Source organism: Galendromus occidentalis, unplaced genomic scaffold, assembly GCF_000255335.2.
Source record: "Galendromus occidentalis unplaced genomic scaffold, Mocc_1.1 scf7180000077212, whole genome shotgun sequence".
NCBI classification, from domain to species: domain Eukaryota; kingdom Metazoa; phylum Arthropoda; class Arachnida; order Mesostigmata; family Phytoseiidae; genus Galendromus; species Galendromus occidentalis.
Window position 1 is genome coordinate 16,990 of NW_003805200.1, and position 20,691 is coordinate 37,680.

General features: G+C 51.9%; 1 protein-coding gene across 1 annotated transcript; it reads left to right on the forward strand.

Annotated features, from left to right (window-relative positions):
- Positions 1 to 6,487: 6,487 nt before the first annotated feature.
- On the forward strand, positions 6,488 to 7,340 carry LOC100903739 (adult-specific rigid cuticular protein 15.7-like). Its single transcript, XM_003741848.1, has 2 exons — positions 6,488 to 6,493; positions 6,792 to 7,340. Exons 1-2 carry the CDS (start codon positions 6,488 to 6,490, stop codon positions 7,338 to 7,340), a joined length of 555 nt encoding a protein of 184 aa, XP_003741896.1.
- The last annotated feature ends 13,351 nt before the right edge of the window (positions 7,341 to 20,691 follow it).

A 20,691-nucleotide genomic window follows, 5' to 3' on the forward strand; every position in this document is an offset into this window, starting at 1 on the left:
GTATGCGGGGCGGTCGGAGTGCGGCCTGACGGAGCCGTTATGTAAGGTGTCCTTGCGGGAACAATTCTGGCAAACTTCTGGAACGCCGGACCGCGCATCGATTCACCGTTTGCTGGTGAAATGGAGAACGACCGCGTGGCGTCCGGGACCGTCGCAGCTGCGGCGCAAGTCGCGACCATTTGTTCATCTACGTCACTAGAAAATCGCGCATCAAAGAGCCCACCGCCATTTATTTTTGGCTGCTGACCCAAACGATCGATTGAGTGCTCGCCTAACCGTCTTCTTGAACGGCGACGCCCAATCGTCGGAAAATACTCCAAAATTTTTAATTGCGAACTCCATGCGGGAGGAGATTTTTCAAGTGGCGGAGGAATCCCCTGCCTCTCACGGGTAGGATTCGAATCATGCCGAAACGTCTTGAAAAGGCCTAAGACCGCTGCGTGTTGCACGCATCCAGCCCTTTCGAGCCTACAGCGGAAAGACTGCACAGGCCCTTGCGTTCATGGTCCTCGGACCTCTTGATAAACCAACACGATGGTACATCCGGCGGCTGCTTCGATTTTGTCCACCAGAGGTCGGAATCGCGCGACCAATGCGGGGAGCTTCCGATCATGAATATAGATCTGAATTATAGAGTGTCTGCTTCAGTTTCAGTCAGACTTTTTCTCGGACTCGACTCGGTCAGTTGAGCACTCGGACGAGAAGCAATTTCCATTTCTCCCAAAGAGGGCACGGGGCCTCTCCCACAGACCTCTTGGCATGCGCGAAAAGATGCGGATCTCCCTGAAGGCTGATCTCCGACTCCGAGAGACGGTCGCCGAGGTTCGTGTGCCCGCCTGTGGGCGAGTTTCTCCCCGACTCCCGTCTACTTAATCTCCAATAGTTCGTCTCTCAGTTCCTCAACGTCGCCGAATCTCTCATGCGAGCGCCAGTTTACGGAGATCTTGGGCGGTTTTCGAAACCAATTTGGTGGACGCCGGACCTTGGGAAATAGGCGACAATTCGTTCTTCAGACAGACATCTTTTCAGCTCTTGTCTCGACGGCTCGGTCCCACGGGTGGACTGACTCATGGGGGCGCGAACGGCCGAACGAATCGTTTGTCGGTCTAATGGGTATCAAACATTCTGATGTTGGCTCCTTGAGCTATCCGGCTTACGCAACGACTTTCGCTTCCGTTTCGCCGTTGAGACGGACATTGTCCGAGCGGCGAGCCGTCGTCCGTTCAAACTAATTCAGTCTTTCGGTGACCTTCATGTTTTTTGTGGACAATGTAAATGGTGAGGTGTTTTACAAGAAAATTCCTCTCGCTCCCCGATCCAGAGCCCAGCTTCTCTTATTTCCGCGGGTGTATTTCCCGCCGATTCAATGATCCTGCATCAGATATCCGCCACGTTTGCATACGTAACTTGCGGTCTGGCTCGTACCCCAGAAACGTCGGCGTCGTGGAAATGCGGAGGAATTCGTTTACAAGTCCGTCGGTCGCCGCGATTTCGGGCAGCTGAGCGGGTGCTCGGTCGATCAAAACTCAATGAGAATCTCAGATCGAAATCGATATCTATCGAACGCAACCCTTGACCATCGGCTGAGTAACCATCGGCTGGTACAGCCGACGATGTATTGAAGCGTCTCGGAACGCCATCCATTTTTCGCGAATTTCGTCTCTTATTCCCCCATTCGCGTGGGCTGCTTATTATTCAAGCCGGAACTGGAAGCCGATTCGAGGCATGAAATAGGAAGCCGATAGGAGACGGGCACCGAGGAGAAACTCGGGCTCTTGCGCGATCGTATCGCTAAGACGGAATGGAATCAGGGAATCCGTTCCCGAACCAAAATCCGCTCGTCTTTCGCGACTGCGAGTCGATGGGGTAGTCGTCCTCCACTTCTGTTACTCGGGAGTTGAAATATGACGGAGCATTTCCAAAATCCAGACCATTGTGACGTCAGAGCGTGGCGAAGAGAGTTTGTGCCTTCGTGCTACAGACCACCATATCGACAAGGGAAAAGCGGAGCACACGAGCTAATGGACATCGTTCAGCATTCTAGATCGATTCCGCCGAGGGGAGGGGGAACAGGAAGCGGCGGGATATTAGCGTGGAATAATGGTCACAATAGGAGCAAAGAGCTTCGCAAAGCCCTCCGCGAACCTCCTTGAGGTCAAATGTGAGTTCCGGCGGAGAGCCGTCGACCTAAGTCGGACCGAGAGCTCAGGGCGACCCACGGAGTGTAGCCGAAATTCGCCCAGTCGCTATGACAATGGCGAGGGGCGAACTCCGACGCGACCGCCCGCCTGTGTTCCAGGCAATGTGGATCAGAATTGAGTGGCTCGCTCTCCTAGAAAACTCGAGGCTTTTGGGACTCCGAACCGTGAGTTCCTTCTTCCGTCCTTTCCCCACAGGTGAAGTGCTGAAGCGTAGTTTAGTCCCTTCCCCGATGAAGTTCTGCTTCACAATATATGTAGATCCACGAGCTTGGGGATATCCATTCTAGAGACGACAGGAGGGTTCAGCTAATTTTCGCTGAGAGAAGTCGGGAACGACGCGTCAGCTTTTCCGCGGTTGAATGCCGATTTCTGGGAATAGTTTTGGTTAGAGGCTTGAAGCGGCTCCAGATGCTGTCAACAAGGAGGAAAATGTTGAAATTCCACTCGTGTTACATTTGCATACGTCCCGAAAGATCTGCCCTAACGCAGTGAAACGGGCGATTTAGTCGCCTTAATCGCCTTTCGACGAATGTACTTCGACGTATGAGCCGTCTGAGAAGTAAGGAAACAGATGCGAGTGCCCTTCAGCCACACCCTGTTATGATTTTTTCCTATCGAAATATTTGCTTTCTATAATTTTCATTTCATTCTTTTTTTCAATAAACGGCAGAGCTGACCGCTCGTCTGTCCGCTTTCCGAATACGCGGTGTCCCGCGAGTCAGCTCTTGCGGGAAGAAACTTGACGATATGGTGGGTATTCCATCTCAGAATGAGCTTCCGCAAATTGCTCAGAATCATCGCTTACCCACCTCTGCTTTCGCTTCATTCTCGAATCAGATTGCGGCGTGGCGCGATGTCTTTCTGAAAATTCGTGATTCGATATTGATCTTATCACAAAATAAATGAAAAGTACGATGGAGCGAGCCAGCATAACTCTTGTGTAGACGCCCATCATTTTCGTCGCTCCGTTGTGGAGACGGGCGTCGAATCTTTGCACGGAATTGTCATGGAAATCCTCAATCCTTTTCTATGTCATACTGTCGAACGTCATGGAATTTTCAGGTCAACAAGGACGCTGGGCGGGAACAACGACTCTGACCGAATGCAAAACGATCGAATTCCGTACGTTTCGATCTTGAAAAGTCATTGCGCGTCGATGCTAGTTACGGCCGACGTTTTCCAGGATACCGGACTTTTCAAATCTTACGGATTCCAGCAGCCGCCATCTTTCTAGTTTTCTTCGATGCCGCGAGAGATGTCTTCGCGTAAACTCCCGTGCCCGAGTCAGAACCGTCAGGATCCTTCTTCCCCCCTTGAAGTCTTGGGATTTGATCTTCAAACACCGTATTTTCCCGAACCGAGCGTGCTAGTCGATTGCCATCAACAGCTGGAACAGGGAGGTTCTTCACAGCTCTACGGTCAACGATTCAGAGCCGTGTGCTCGCACAGGATGGGGGAAGAACAGAAGTCCCCTTTCGAGGGGGTCCGTTAAAGGCCGCACCTCATGGAAGTATCCTTAGGTGGCACAGTCCCCGGGCTTGCCGAGCACCGGAATCGAATGATTTTGACCGCTGGCCCTCGGCGTAGCAGGGATTCCGTAGCGCGGACCATAAAGGCGCAGAACAGCCATCTCGGATTGCATCCTCATCGAAGACAGCGGCTTTTCTCTGGCTTATTGACGGAAATTCGATTTCCGGGACTCTCCGCTCGTAGGGAAAAAACTTCAAGGAGACGTGTCATCGACTTCTCGATCTCGGTTTGAGGGAGGAATCGGAGTGCTCCGGTCTTCTCTGGTGGACTGCCTCGTTCGAACTCTGAAGGTGAGTGTTGCCTCGGGGAGCCCCGGAGTTTCGAGGTACTCTTCATGAATTCTCGGCGCGTCCGCATTACGTGAGCTCTTATCGAGCTCACGGGAAATTGCTCTTGATATATTCGGCTCACGCCAATGGTACTAGTGCCGCGAACAACAATCCTGGTGTCATTATTTTTGCGAAGATCTTCTGAATTCTGAAGCACTGTGCTAACGATGTTGATTTCCGCAAGGAGGGCGAACATTTCTCAACGAGACTTTTTTGTTCAATTTCTCCTCTTATCGACTCCGCCACTAGCCCCGTGCCGTCGTCGTTCTGCGGCCGTCATCAAATTTTCTGACTGAGCGAAATTCATCCGTTGCCGCTGTTCGTTGTCGATCTGCTTTGGGATGACGAGTGTCTTGTATATTCTCTGGTCTGACCGTCGCGAACTGAGAGAAGCCGCAATAATCGGGCGGGTGTCGACTTTGAATCAACCGTCAATCGCCCGCCAGCCAGCGCATGAACTAATCAATGGAAGTTGCGCTCAATGTAGGAGATGGAGGAAAATGTATCAGAAAAATCACCGAGAAAAGGCTCGCATTATAGAAAATAGCTCATTCGCTTACTTTGTGTAAATGTTTGAGCGGTGGATTCGGTCGGCCCCACCGCCGACACCGTTCGTTGCTTTTTTACAGATTACTACTTAAAATTCTGAATTTCGGTAGATCATCGCTTAGCGGAGTGAAGAACGAATCACAAGCGTGGAATTTGCATGAGCTAAGACGGGGAGTGAATCGTTTGGAATCATTCACCAATGTACGTTGCTGACGTGACTACCAAGGAAATCAGATTATTTTCGGCTGCCTTGGCCGCCTGGAGCCGATCGGACGCCGGACGAGTGAAGATTGGACTGTTTCAAAAAAGAATTCTCGGACTCATGAGGACAATTATTGACTTGAACTCTCCAAACACGAGCACGTGGCCATCATCTCCTCGAGTTTAAGCCAGAGAGTCGGAGTTTCCGAACTCCCCCGGAAGGCGGCAGGGAGCTTGTCGACCCATTCCGGTGAAGCTATGTGAAACCGACAAGTAAAAAACGCCGAATGCTGTATTTTGGCGGGACTGTTCCCTGTGAGATTTCGCCGAGGTGTTAGACTATAACAGAAAATTTTCATCAGCATTCTTCACCACAAGAAAACATTGTTCCTGCCTCGCTTTGCTCCGTCCCGGTCAATTGATTGGGAAAAGAAGCATGGCTCTGAATCCATTCTCGGACTTCTCCGGAGCTCAAGGTGGAAACGGAGAATGTCGCCGTGAATTCGGGTCACAGATTTTCATATGAAGGAGGGTGTTATGACGAGCCGTGTGCAGTACAGCCATATCATGCATCATGTAACGATTCGACATCTCCAGTAACCTCGGAAGGCTGCTCCATCCTATAGTCAGCCCAGAATTAGTCAGCATGAGTTTATGCTACCCTAATGCGCGTTGGTTCAGAGTCCGACTTTGGCGCCTCTGATTCATGCGTATTCCTCCAGACTGACGATGGAGGATCGGAATCGTTTCGAAAGGAAGCTTCCGGGGAGGATTGGAACGAACTGCGCAAAATTGAGCTGTCAGATGTCTGTCAGGCGAGATTGAGCATGAACGGAATGGTTGCGCAATGGTCGCTTCTGACCCAATTTCAAAAGGAGGTATATGTCACTCATGTCAGGGGAAATCAGAACTTCTCAACGTTGACGAGCGGTCTCTTGTTGTGTCCGGGAAGCTCGCCTAATCCGCGCAACATCCTAAATCCAATGTTGTATGAGGGTTCCGGTCGATCCATTGAGACGAGTGGCAGATTCCATGAGCTCCGAGTAATAGAGCGTAGTAGAGGTCTAGACTCGGGCTTGAAACCCGGACGCGAAGCGGAGTCGGAGAGCTCCCCAAGATGAGCATAGTTCGTGATTTCGATGAATTTCCGGGGAAATCGAGGTCTGTGCAGAGGTTTTCGGCGAGAGCATGCCCTTCTCAGAGTAACGGAAAAACTCGGAGAAAATGGTCCATTGACCGGCTGCCAGTTTTGGAAGTCCTTGGAGCCTGCGCGCGTCCGCGGCGCTGGCACTCCAGATCGGAGTGCCGGACGGCAGAACGTCCCGAGTACGATACGCTCGATCTGCTTGAAAAGATCGATACGTCGCTCGATCTTCGATGAGGCCGCCCCGGAATCTATGAAGGTATTGTTCGAGTTGGCCTTGCGATTTGCTTATTGAGTGAGATGCGGTTTCATCCAGATTTGGCAGCAGAAAACGAAATTTCTCCAACAGGGTGTTGCCCGCCAAAGACAGAGGGAGCAAGCGCGTGAATGAGCGGGTGATTGAACCAGCCCAGGCAGCCAGTCGCAACTTATCCCCAGAACCTCAGTCGGAACCACTCCCCACTCAAGTCTGCTGTATTTAAATCGAATCGCGCGGTCGAAAAGCATTCATTCTCTCGTGAACATTTCTCAACATGAAGGTGAGCAGCCATGCGTGGGATACGGATCCGGCTCGTTTCGCGGAGAAGCGACGTGGAGTCTCCGGCACGGGGCCTGGAGCCCAATTTACTCCGAGAGAACCTCAATGACGGTGCCGGCTCTGCGAATCGAAATCAGAGTCTGCGAAAGTTGTCGATCCTTTTTGACCGCGAAGTGGAATCGGTTCCCGCATCAGGAGTCCACATGAGTCCTGAAGTCATGCATGATCCTGTGCTTGTGGATTGGAGGATTTCAAAACTTTAGGCTGGATTTCATAGATTCCTTTCGCCTGCTCCTCAGGTATTCTTTGTCTTCGCTGTGGCTCTGGCATCGGCTCACGCCGGCATCATCTCGACCGGTGCCTCCACCCAACACCGATCCGAAGATGGACTCGGAAACTACGCTTTCGGATACGACGAGGGTCACCTAAGTGGTGGATCTTTCCGTCGAGAGTCTGGAAACGCCCTTGGAGTCAAGATCGGATCCTATGGACTCCGTGATGCCGATGGCCGTGTCCGAACCGTTAACTACGTTGCTGACGCCGCTGGATTCCGCGCCTCGGTCTCTACCAATGAGCCCGGAACCGCCCCGTCTCTGACCGGTGCCGCGTCTTACAACGCCCCTGTCGTCGCTGCCGCTCCTGTCGTCGCAGCAGCTGCCTCGTACGCTGCCCCTGTTCTCGCCGCCACTGCTCCCGCTTACGCCCGCCACGTTTACGCTGCCCCTCTTGCAGCCCCCCTCGCTCATTATGGAGCTCCCATCGCCCACTACGGAGCCCACTACGGCGCCCACTTCGCCGCTCCTCTCGCTTACGGACACCATGCTCTGGCCGCCCGCGCCTACTATTGAGGGTCATCTATCAGGGATTGGCTCTGAGAAGACTCGTCGAAACGGTTTGGTGGAATCAATCGAATGAGCCTGTCGAGGCAGGCCGCACGGAAGTGATATTTATTTGAAAATACTCATGTAAATAATAATTCGACGATCGAGGTAACGGAGCGGTGATTTCGTAATAAATTTGTCGATCGATTCAGAAACCTGAGAATACTCCCCTCTAGCTTTATGCTTCATGTTACGGATGAGCAGGAGTGGGATCTCACAGGCTGGTTTTCCAACAAACTCTTTTCCGGTTCCAGTCATGACAGACTGAGGATCATGATTAGTCGTCCAGAGGTAGACGAATTCATGGAACATTGGTGATCAGAACTCTTTCCTCCGCTCATTCGGTCCCTCAGGGAGGGGATTCATATTCGAGAAGTCTGAGAGTCTTGAATAGTCAGGTGTCGAGTCGCGTAATTGTCGGTGAGTCCATATCGCCCCCCACTTCAGATATCCGTGTGTGTTCAGATGTACACGCATCTTACTAACCCGAGAATCGAGAACCGCGGATCGGAACTCCTTGTAGCTCCCATGGGAAAGGATGACTGCCTGCGACCACCGTACGAGTTGGTGGAGGCGATCATCAGCGCAACCACTCGAGCATGCGGAGCTCCTCTTAGGGATACGTAGGTAGTACCACGAGCGAGCTTCGCAGCTCGAGAAAAAGTCGTAGGATTGGCAGCCTGATTGATGAAGTCCTGATAAGCAGGACGTCGAGGTATGCCGGCAGGTCGAGAGATATTCTCCAGAAAGATCTCATTCTCCAATTTGGGAATCCCCGTGACTGAGAGCTTCATGCTCCTAGGAGAGACCACGATCTCGACGCAAGATCATGAGTTATTCGACTCAAAAATCTGCTCGTAGACCAGTGCAAAGGCTGAGTAGGATGGGGTCGATCAGAATACAGCCGTGCATCATGGTTATGAGTCATGAGTCATGACTCGAGCTGGAAAGTTCGGGCATTCTGACATGAATGCCTACGGGTGCTTCTTTCCACGTTTTTCGATCGGATGTGCCTGATGGTTTCTCCCGTACCCAAACTGCCCTCTCGAGCCAGTGAGGCGCTGAATCTCGGGAATCCCGAGGGGATTCAGAGTCTGCGAACGGAATCGGATACGAAATGGGGTCGGCGGACCCATGCTTCAGAAAGACATCTCGCTTGCGATCCGATGGTCCGCTCAGACGCAGAAGTTTTTTTCGATCATGTGAAATGCTTCCATCAGACCGCCTCCGGTCACCGACTCATAGGCTCCGAGTTCCCACGTGAACTCCTCACGGACGGCACCGATGAACGATTCGCTGCGGCATTCTCCCTGCCTTTCATGCCTATTCTGCTCAGTGCCTATGTGCTCTTTCGCCTGCCTTCTCTGGCATTTCTCCTAGCTCTACTTATGACTGTGAAGGAACCCCTAACTCTGAAACTGCCATTCCGCCTCAGGCTACTTCCTGATATTCCTCATCCTGGTCAGAGGATATTGTTTCAGGTCACCTCCCAGCGAATTCTGGTTGATATGTGCCGCAGACCCAAGGAAGGCGGAGTCAGACTGGGAAGTGGAAGTTTCGAACAGGCGAGAGTAGGGAGCTCCATTTGCTCAAAATCATTGCAATTCTACGCTGTAGTAGTATTTTCTGCCTTTTTTTTGTCGAAACGCCTGATCTTGAAAAATTATAGTCTGGTCCCTCCTGGCGACGGCTTCGAAGTTATTCTGCGCATTTGATACACCTTCCGTGTGATTTGAGCAGACTCGATTTCGGATGCTACGCTATTCAATCTCAATGCCCGATGGCGAACTCTCTCGCAGACGGAAGTCGCCGATGCCAGATATAGCCGACGCGTTTGGGAGCTCCCTGAACTCATTCAGGACACATCGAATCGATTGCTCGGGATTTGACGCAGGGCGTGGCTGAAATCTCCCGTCGTCGTCCCGCTCTCAACGAGACCACGAGCGCCGGACACTCAGGAATAGAGCTGGTGAAGATACCGGAACCGAGCTCTGGAAAGTTTGTCATTTTCCGCGGAGGCGGCTGACCCCGAAACCTTCTTCTTGAAGGATTCAGAACGGCGCGAACCGCGACTCGCCATTGCGCTACAGAGTATATCCAAATACACATATCTCGCTTTCCCGCGAGTAGCGATGAGTGGGAACAGCCGGAAATAACGGTAGAGATGGATCGTGTTCAGGCCCCCTAAGTTGTCTCGATAGCGTGATTCCGCTTACGGAAAATAAGCTTAGGCGAATGAAGCTCGAAGGAGTTTGTTGACTTCTCGATTGACTCCACCGCCGGGCATCACAAAGGGGTGAATCATGTGACATGATCCATGTCCCGTACCACGAATCACGATTCACGAGAAGAGTTCGACACCGTTGGCGTCTCGAGAGATGGAGATTGAAAATCAGATGGAAAATCCTCGTGAGTTTCTGCATGAAATCGGTTTCCTCGGGGAAGCGAAGAACAGTCATGTGAGGATCCAATAGAGATTCTCAATGTACACCGCAATCCGGGAGGGAATCGGAGCGAGTCCTCGACCGAAAAAAGATATTAAATTCGCCGCTTCGAGATTATCGCGTGGCTTCATTGGCGATCGAGGAGTTCGACGATCCTCAGAGGAAAAGGAGTCCGATGACCGCAGTCTTGAGTAGGTTTTTCGATTTTCCGATCAAAATCGAGGATCCGATTCCAAATGCGTGTGTTGATCTATCCCTCCTCCCTTGTCCAGCGCCTGCCCTTGAATAATGTGGTTGATGTCCGAAACGTTCGGGATTTGAGAATATCCGCTGAATATTGAGAACTATGTATTCGTCAAGGAGGAGATTCTCAGCCAGTAGCTTTCGCCCGCGGCTCTGCATTTTCCTTCAGAAAGTCGGTCATTAAGTCGTTCCGTATCAATTCAACACCAAACGCAGCGGATGTAGTGGAGAAAGTGCTCAAATGGAGTCCATGGCCCGGAGAGCAGTGGCCCAGGAAACATTCAAAGAAGCTCATAACGACCTCAAGCTCGCCCCATTGAACGTCACTCACGAAGACGACGACGAACGAACGGACGCCCATCATCTCTTCGAGCAGTAAGCCAGCCAGCGGCCACTGCACAAATGGACTCCAAACTTTTTCCACCGTGCGCAAATCCCGAAACGGATTTTTACTCGATGAGCAACTTCATCGCGCCGCTCTGCTCAGCCTCATCAGCGACTCAAATTGCTCGCAGAGTATCCAGCCTGCGCTGTTCGCGGGAAATCTTCATAAAGCTCCGGATCCTCACGCGAAATATTGGAGAACCTCGGACCTTCTGTTCTCATCCAACTCAAAAACCATGCCGGAATGGGAGTTGGCTGCCTCCATTGTCTTTGGTAGGAGTAGAATGTTCCCGGTTGGACGATTTCCATTCTGTCTGCGCACGACGATGCCAACTTTTCTTTGCATTCGACCTCGCTTAGTACCCTCCGCTGTCCGCCTGGATCGGCGATCGAGGGAAATGTCGCTCGGGGGAACAGGCACGTAGGCCGCTCATTCTTCGAGGCTGAAAAGCAAAGCTCTGATGTCATCCATCGTGGTGACGAATTGCCGACAAGCCTTTCTCGAAGCGCGAGCCGGTCGCCGTCTTCGAAATCTCTTCTCAAGATTCAATTACTGAAACCGAACAATGTGTGCTCCAGCGCCGGGAAGTTTCCTGTCAAATCAGATCGCTCCGCTCATTCGCGGCTCCGATGATTGAACACCGCCGAGTTTGGGAACAGTTTGAGAGGCGGTGAATTCCTCGAGCAAAACAACCTGCACTCGGAGGGACTCCTCGAAAGATCAGATTTTCGCAGCTCCTGATGTATTTGCTCCTATCTCTGATTTGCGAGATACGAAATCTCCGAGTGCAAAGTCAGTCGGAGTGAGATGGATGCCGCGGAGCTCACTCAATTTGAATCCTTGAAGGACTTGGTGTGACCAACAAAGTGTCAGAGACGGATACGAATAGAATTTTTGTCGTTCTCAATGACCGAGAGAGCGCGATGCTGGACGCAATGCGATGCAGTCGGACCCTGGTCAAGAATGGAGCGGAGGCGTGGGGTAAGGTTAGAGATGTCTTATTTGAACAAGAGGATACTCCCGTCATCGTTGAAGGATCGATCCTCTTTTATAGCGTATGGCCGAGCCGCCGGCTCTCTGATGGGAAATCCATGTATCGCTACCTGTTGTTGGAGGTCCCCGAAGCGTTCCCTCGACAAAAATTTGACATCTCGTTCTTCCTTGTTAGCCCTCAGTTTTCGGATACAAGACCCCGCCCCCCTGAGGATGAAACCTCTCAGAAGCCGAAAACTCCGGAGGACATGTGCATCTTCGAGAAAAAGGTATCACAGGGGAGAGACGATTCTCCCCAAGTGCGATGCGCCGGCGCCGTGATGATGCATGTTCCTTGCGAGAGGCATTTAGTGTCAGCGCTCTCTTCGGGCTGAATATCTCGTGCCGGATCTCATCGGTCAGCACGGAGTCCACATCCCTGAGCTCGGTCCGTGTTCCGAGAACGCTATTGTGGGATCCCGATGACTTCACAGTCAGAAGCATTCGTGGGCATCCTATTCTCAGGCCGGCGAGCTCATGGAGAAGATTCCGTCATTCTTAGGGAATCACAGTGCATTAGAGAATTCCATTCGTCTCGAATCTCTGGGTTTTCTATCACATTTCACTCATTCCTTCATCAAATATGGGTAAATGAAGCACTCACCGATGAGAATTCCGCTTGATTACGCGGCGACACATCGGAGTCACCCGAGTCCGAGAAAATAATTCTGTTATTCTTCTGAGGTGAATGGGGTTCGATACGATCGGGAACGACCCTCACCGCGGTCGGAATTCAGTGTTCCGATTCGCCTTCGGAGTGTTTGGATGACGAGGGAACGATGGTAAACAGTAAACACTAACTGAGAAGGTTCTGCAGAAACAAATAAATTGTTTCGCCCGGCGATTTTCGGAACTTCTGTTGTGATCCTTTCTTCTGACCCTCTCTTCTGTGAGAGAATTCAGAAGCTCACCCATCGGACACCCGTTTGCCGGACAGTGTTTATCCCCATCGTCGCTGTCGTCGCCCACGATGTGACCATGAACCCTCTGTGGCGGAAGAAAGTCGCTTGCATGACCCTGAAAGGTCAAATGCCCTGTAATTCTCTCCGGAGCGTGTCCGACAGGGAACATTGTCCTTTTTTCCTGCCTCGAGAACCACAACTAAGTCTGCCAGCCTCCTTCAGGATCTAATTTCCTGTGCCGCCAAACCTCGACAACTCGTCGGTTCTTGAAAACAGCCGTTCGCTTCGGGGTGGGCATCGATTCCGAGATTTTTGCGAGAGTACGCTGTGGTTTTCTGCGAAAACGAATTTCTCAACTTCACCGTTTGAGGCATCGCTTAACGAACCGTAGCGACAGATAACTTGTTGGTGGCAACGGCCAGGCGTGTATCGTGTACCCGAATGTCCAATAACGGAAATGGGGTTGGCGAACGGCCGGACAGAAGGGCAGGCAGACAGACAGACGGACGGACGGACGAACGGTCGGACAAGGGGTGCCGCCTGTCCAGATTTATACTCTTCATATCCAGTCGACGGGAGCCCGTCCGGTGCGGGAAACAGGAAGTCGTATTTTCAGGGGGCAAGCCGGTCGGTCGGTTGGTTGGTCGGTCCATCCACCCATCTGGGACTGCAGTGGCTTCGAGGGACAGCGCGGGGAGGGGGTCGGAGTTTGGCTCGGAAAGAGACTCCAATAGTTGATGATATGAAGTTATGATCCCACGGCACCGTCTCCTAGCTGCTGAGTCGAGCCAGTGGTCAAGGGTCCTGTCGACCTGCCGTTCCCGAGGAAATCTCATCGAATCAGAGAAAAATGAATTCGATTCTGGAATCAGAGCAGACGGAGGTCGAAATCTCTCCGGCTGCGGTCGAATCCAGAAGGCGACGCTGACGAACCTTCACCAAGAACATCGAGCCCCGAAGCATGGACTCCTGACAGAAATTTCCCGGGAATCTGACTCGCGTTCCGAGCAACTCACCCAATCAGCGAGGCCTGAAAGCGGGACATTCCATCCGTCGTGATGCTTGGGAACCGCTAAGTTAGGCTATTCTGGGTAGGAATGAAGGAAACAAACAACATCGTAGACGATCATGGGGATAATCACGCGGATTTATCGAAGAGTCGTCGCAGAGAAGCCAGCGTCAACAAAAACGCGGGTCCGACGAGCAGGCAAGTGAAACTTCCAGCTGTGGGAAACTCGCTTTATAAATTCAAATGCAACTTGATCGACCGCAGTCCCCACTCATCCCTCAGCGATGTTTTGATTGAAGAACCTTGAAAGTCTGTCGGAGGCATCTGCCACACTTGATATGAGGACTCCTCCGATGCTCGTTTCCCTTGTCGCCGTCGTCGTGATTTCTACACTTGGTGAGCACGCATTATAGTTTTGCACCATGGGAATTCGTACAGAAATTGAGTGAGTGCATCCTCAGTTGTATTAAAGTGTTCTTTCTTCGCTACAGTTTCCGCGCAGTCTCAAGTTGAGAAATCGACCTCTAAAACGGAAACATCGCGAGCTGGTGGATTCTCCTTCGGTCCTTTCAGGACCAGCTTCCGATGCCCGAAAAAATACGGCTACTACGCGGATGTCGAGAACGACTGCCGAATTTTCCATCTCTGCAATCCACGTCATTTCCAAACTGGTAAAACGGATGTGGAGCTCTTCAGTTTTCTGTGTCCGCCGAACACGATTTTCAATCAGCAAACGATGAACTGCGCCCGTCGAGAGGACTCGATCCCTTGCAGCGAGGCTGTGGATTTCTACTTCGTCAACGATTTCGCGACTCTCGACAAAAAGACAGAGCTGAGGATACGTAACAAGGGACGGAGTTTCGACTACGGCCCTATCGAGAACGATCTTCTGAAAGATCCCATAGCGATTCCTCGGATTTTCGCCAGTGTTCCGATCGAGATAAACGGACCGAGGTACTTCCCTGACGGAACCCGAAGCTCCTATATCCACGCTCGCTCAGAGAAGAGGAACGATCCTGATCCCTTGCGTGATTCTGAAAATTCCGGATCCCCTCCTCTTCCCCCACCAGGACCTGGCCGCGTCGAAAGTCTGCCGCGAGACCCTCCTGCGGTCCCAAAGGTCGGCTTCGAGTCCAGACACGATTTCGAGCTCGTAGACGCACTGGAGACTCCAGGAATCGGGAGCTTCGCAAAAGAGGAGCCACTATACGTTTTGGAGAACCTCGAACTGAGACAACTGCTGAGGAATCTCTTTGAGGTCACAACTAAACGCAACGCGACGCTCGGGAAGATTGTCGACACATCTAAACCGACCTCAGAAGGGGAGCTGGAGAACGATCGAAAGACGAGTTTCGACGTACTAGACTTCAAGGACCTCCAGGTCGATCCGCAGTCTCTCAGCGAAATCCCGAGCTATATCCCAAGCGCGTCAAATCTTAATGTCCTGCGTCTAACACCGAAGGAATCGCCACAGGGGGAGAAGCTGGTTATTCCCCTCCAGCAGAGGATTGCTGCAACGACAGGAGCCCCGGAGCCGCTGATGAAAACTGCCGTCGCACCTACTCCTCCCACGAGAATTCCGGTGATCTCCCGACTTAGACCCCTTGATGTGGTGCAGACCGCTCCCCCCCTCGAATCGTCGGCTAAACTGGGGAAGTCGCTGCTAAGAGCGACTCGACTGAAGTCGAACTCATCGCAAAAATTTTCGGCAAACAGTCTTGGGAGCTCCGCAAAACAAGAAGAGCTGCCCCATCCCAGGAGTTCCAGCTCTGCCAAGGTCTCCAAGACCCTCCAGGCAGAGCAGATTGCACGATCTGCTCCCCTGGAAGCGAAGCAGCGAGTATCCGCAATCAAAGATGCTGAAAAAGGGCCGCTCGCCGGGGATAAGATTTCCCGAGGTCGCTTAGAACAAGCTGGAGGTCCAGCCTCAGATCAGAAGATCCGGAATCCGGCGAGAAGTAACTCGACGACGGTGGTGTCGGGATCGGTCGCTCCGGGAGAGTCGGTTCCTCCTACGAACTCGAACATCACATCGAGCCAGCCAGAAGTGCTGAAGATCCTGGAGCGCTCCTTCAAGGAATTCCAGGCTTTGATCCTCAAGAGGCCTTTCAAGCAAGACGTCTTCCTTCGAGCGCTGGATCAGCCTTTGCAATCAACCGGGGAATCACTGCGTCAATTGATCGAGGCTCGGGAACGGCTTTCTGCGAATATCTCACAGACGAATCTTGATTCCTCAGATATCCGACACACGAACGGAGCGCCTCCCGCAGCAGACATCGATGCGGCTGCGTCCTCAGTAGGCAGACCGAGTATTTCGTCGAGGAGCATATTTACTTCTTCATCCCCGAACAGGTCTGAAGGTTCGTCGGAAGTCTCGCAGGTCCCCTCCTCCGCGTCCACGCTACTCTCAACGAGGAGGCGTCGGAAGAGCCGAAAGAGCTCTACGGAGAAACCACTCATCAGGGAAACAATCAAGACAGATCCGACCACGAGCGAAGACGGAGGAAGGCGAACGCGACGCATGAAGAGGATCGCGGACCATACTCACACAACAGGTCTCACGGTTAAGGGAGCCTTGAACGAGGCAGATTCGATGCCGAGAGGGCCTGTCTTCCTTTGGAACAGAAAAACTTCTGGGCCGGTGTTTTTCAATGTTCCGGTGCTGTGATTCGTCTGAGCTGGTTCTGTGGGAAGAAAGTCACAATTTCGATGTTGAGTCGGAGTGAGATTCAATAATTGAGGACTCGGCGGATGGGCCAGTCGAATTTCGTGGGGAGTCGAATTTTTTCTCGGAGTAATTGGAGCTCCAGGGGCGAATGAGTGATTGCGGAGGATCCATCGGGGAGAGCAATCGATTACCAGATGTAAATAAAATTTATCGATGAAAGCTCGTGAAATAGGCGTCTTCTCCGAATGGGGGCAGCTCGACACAGACACCTCATAGTTGGAGCTGACGATTTTGGCGGTGATCGCGTCCCTCGCGGATTCCAAGAGAGCGGGCGTCGTCCGCGATTTGCGTCTGTCTTTCGCAACCTCCGCGATTCCTGTCATTAAAAGAGACTAGAAGGTCGGGAAAGAGACAATGTTCTTAGAAAACTGGCGGAATCAAACAAGCTCAGATACTCTATGAGAATCGAGCTTTGGTGAATTCTGGTAGAGTTTGAAAAATTTGCTGCAAGATCGAGACTATAGCATTGACCGACTTGCAACTGGAAGGGAACTTGCATAGCACGATCTTTCTACGCTCCATTCGGATCGTCATTTTCCACACGCAGTTTTGTCGACAGTACATGTATGTACATGAATGAACTCTCGAGTTCCTTTATAGTGAGGATCCGATGGAGTTCTTGAGCGGATACGCAGTAATTGCGCTTGGCTGACTGGGTGCTTTTGCGTATCGCGTGGCGGTGAGTATTCTTGGAGCTTGCGGCCTGGTCAGCTGGAAGATCCATGCCGCTATGTGGCAGGGAAGGGTTTTCCAGTATACAGAGTTCGAATGGGTGAATACTCGGCCCCTGAATTTCTATAATGGTCATTGTTAATCTTATGCTATTGTCATCCGAGTTCTGCGATTTTCCCCGAATTTCGCTCTTTTCGTCCCGAATTTCGCCCTTTTCGTCCCGAGTTCCACCATTATATCCTGCCGAGAATCCTCAGCTTCACTGGAAACACTTTCGGGACCCTCGAGCAAGTGAAGGAGTTTCTCTGGCGATGGCGATTGCCACAGGACCTCGTCTCTGCTGACTCTCAGCGAAGGGCAAATCTCTATCAGCGTGTGAATAACACTCTGATTCTCGAGAATGCATGCTCTCATACATACATACATCCGAATATCCGTACTTTTAGCAGCGAGTACACCATTCACGAGATGGTGTGCCATGGCGGCGGCGGCGGCGTCCTGCCGACTTGTTGCTGTTGAAACGTTTTTATGTGAAAAACTCCATAAACTAATCGAAGCATGAAGCGTCGCTTAGCCATAGTAAAGAATTAATTGCACGTCTTTATTGCTTGGCTGACCGGCAGTCAGGACCAGGGTCGCCGACGCTGCTCTGCTCGGTGTGTTTGTGACACGGTCAGGGAAGCAGGAGGGCTAAAAGAGAAAGAGAGATTCAAACTTGCTTGCCCTTGTTGCGAGAGCCGCTTGGTCCACGCCGCGTCGTGCGAAGAGGGAGCGAAAAGCTTGAAAAGACTAAGGATAATGTTTTCGTGCTCGATGGCTGATTCGACAAAGCTTGCATGACTGCCTTGCTGTCCTGATACGGGAAAGACCGGTGGGGGTCGAGGGCCGGAACTGGCTCGCTGACTAGCTGGTGTCAAAGTCGTCATAAATCGGAGTTGTGTCACTTTATTCGTTCTTTACGAGCCGAACAGCAAGCTATAAAGATTCGTAGCTCTTTAGCCGATGTTGACATTCGCGCGCATTTTCCCGGCCCTCTCCTGCTCTGGCGCCCCCCTCATGTATTCCTTATTGTCGATACCGTGTCCCTATTTCGGTGCCCGTGTTTCTTTCATCCTGATGTACTCGTTATCCTCCAGAGCATCCTTCTTGATACTCCTGCGTACACAGCTTGTGCGACGAGGAAAAGATCAGCTTCTCTTCATCGACGCCGTTTTTCTGCTCGAGTGGATTCCCTCTTCTGAACGGGCCACCGGCCAACGACAAAACGGTGATGCCGGCTGCTTCACGGGATGGGGATACCAAGGAGACTCTGGATCGCAGTCAAGGCTTGGGGAGGTCTATTGGAAACTCACGTACGACCCTCGGGGTTTCAACAGGGAGAACACGGGTCTGGGATATCTTCTGACTGAGCAACTCGAATGGCGCTCGAAAACAGTTTCCATGCAGAGACATCTGCCGCCCGACGGGCCGAAATCGGGGACACGCACCGAGTGCAGCGCAAATCATAATTGTGTTTGCTTGGTCCTCTCTCGTTCCATCATGCCTTGTGTTGCATTCTTATTCCTCGAGTCCTCTCTCTCGGCTTTGCACTCTTTTGCTCGCTCGACGGGCTCGCGAATTTGGAGAGCTTTTGAAGGAGAATCGATTTTCCTCAAATCTGAGGATACAACGGAAATCTCCGTCGCGAGCAACAGATCGGCTCTCGGACGAGTTCCGAGGCTGCATCGTCTACAGACAGCGTTCACCTTCCGCCAAGTTTTTCTTCATAAATTCATTTCCAGGAGAGAATGGGAAAATTGAAAGAATTTCGGATTCTCGACTGCGGAGCAGGATAGTCGGGAGCCCATGTGCGGTGAGGGAATGGGGAGAGATGCCCAAGCGAGCTTGATGAGGAGCCGAAGCATGGGGGAAAGTTCGGTCAAGAACCCGCCGACGACGAAAACAGCTTTAATTGGTAGACGACGCTCGGTTTCAAAGTTGTAAAGTCCGTCGAAGCTCAGGCGAACGAGGACGAGAAGAAGGTTGCTACGAGTGGCCTGATCAGGATTAGGACTTCGAACTCCTGAACTCCGATCCAAGACAGGTGAGCCGCAGAGGCTCAAACCTTATTATTTTAGGATTTCGACGCCCTCAACTGAACTCGACTAAGGGCGCTGTTCCGAACAGAACAAAAAACATCATCGACATCATCAACAACATTCGCCATCATCCTACACGCTTCTCCTCACGATCGTCAGCTGTGACTGAGCATGGGTTCGTTTTCTCAGCCGAAAGAGAGACCGAGTCCTCCTCACCTTCCTCCGTTGATTTCTCTAGCTCAGATCGTCGCGACAAATTCTTCTTAACGATGAATCCCGTGAACGCTATGAGCTAGTGCGGATCTGGACGACAATTGCCAAATTCAGGGAATCGCGTGCCCGAGTCAATGCGTGGTTTATGAGAAAGAGCGGAAATATGACGTTTCGAGACGCCGCTGCTCCGCGGGACAATAACAAGAGACCCGAGATGTCACTTGAAGAAGGGCAGCAGGAGCGACTCTCGGGAAAGCGTACTCGACCGGTCCAGCGCTCGGCCACTCAGGCACGTTTCTGCAGATCTGCCGACGGATTTGGCCCTTTCATCCAACTCTTTCGAAAACTTCGATGGAGAGGTCCTCGCCGATGCTATTATTCCGGCGGTCTCTTCTGCTGTCCTCCACGATAGTCGGCCGATGAAAGCGGATTTCACCGGAAACAGATTCACTGATATTCCAACGCATATCTGTTTCGGAAAAAGGAGCATTTCATCAGAGTCGAAAGGCTTCGCGCATGAATATAATACCCGACGATTTTTTGCCCGCTCTCCGCTCTTCCTTAGCAAACACTCCGTGTCAAAAGTTCCACCGGAGGAGTCTCCTTAAAAGCCCAGCCTCTCCTAGATCATATCTCTTGCATTACGATCGGTGGACTAACGGTCACGCGGGGCGGAAGTGAGACACATGCGTCACACGAAAGCACATGAGCGCGTTTGGATTTCGAAAACCCGACCCCCTTTGATGATGGAGTCTCACTTAACCGGTCCATAAAAAACCTCACCCACTTCTCTCAATCTCTACTAATACGTCCGGCGCGATGTTCAACCCTTTATCCGAATCCTCCCTCTGCTGCTGCTGCTGCCACCACCACACCGCCGCCGCCGCCGCTCTGAACCTCTCACTAGGCTGTCTCTGTATCACGAGTGAAGAGGGATCCACCCTGTGGTGTAATCCTGGATGATCCCCGAAAGTAAAAAGTGTCTCCGGTGCCGCTTCTTACGAAGGCGACGCGTATTCCTCTTCGACTAATCTACACAGTTGAAGAACATTGAGTCGAATGGTAGCGAGTACCAAAAACAGCTCCAAATCTGCATACCAAATGAGGGAACGGAGCGTGGTTCCGTGGAAACGAAAGAGCTCGATCCGACATCGGAGGATGAGGATGCCGCGTGGTTTCTGCTCCACAGGTCGTCATGTTTTGTCCTGATTGAATGCTGACGGAAAACCGCGAATTCGTTTCCGCCGTGAAGCGAACTTCTGACACTTGATCCGATTGATTCTTTCCGTCGGGGACGCCGCGTTTCAACCTGATTCGAAAACTCCCCGTGGTACTCTGGATGGGGAGAAAGGTTTCGGGACCGGGGATGCAAAGCGAGCGTCCGAAGCAGAAAGACGGATTAGCCGGGTATCTGGTACGAGAATCGCTCGAAATCGACGCGTATTGGTGACCGAAGTCCCAAAACCTCGTCGCTGTCACTCACTTCCGAGTGTTGACAAAATGCTTTCGATCTCGGGAGCCCAAAGGATCACTTTCTTACGCTGAGAGATCGCACTCATTCATCCTAGTTTGTCAATGGTAATTCCTCGCTCACAAAGGATTCACTCGGAAA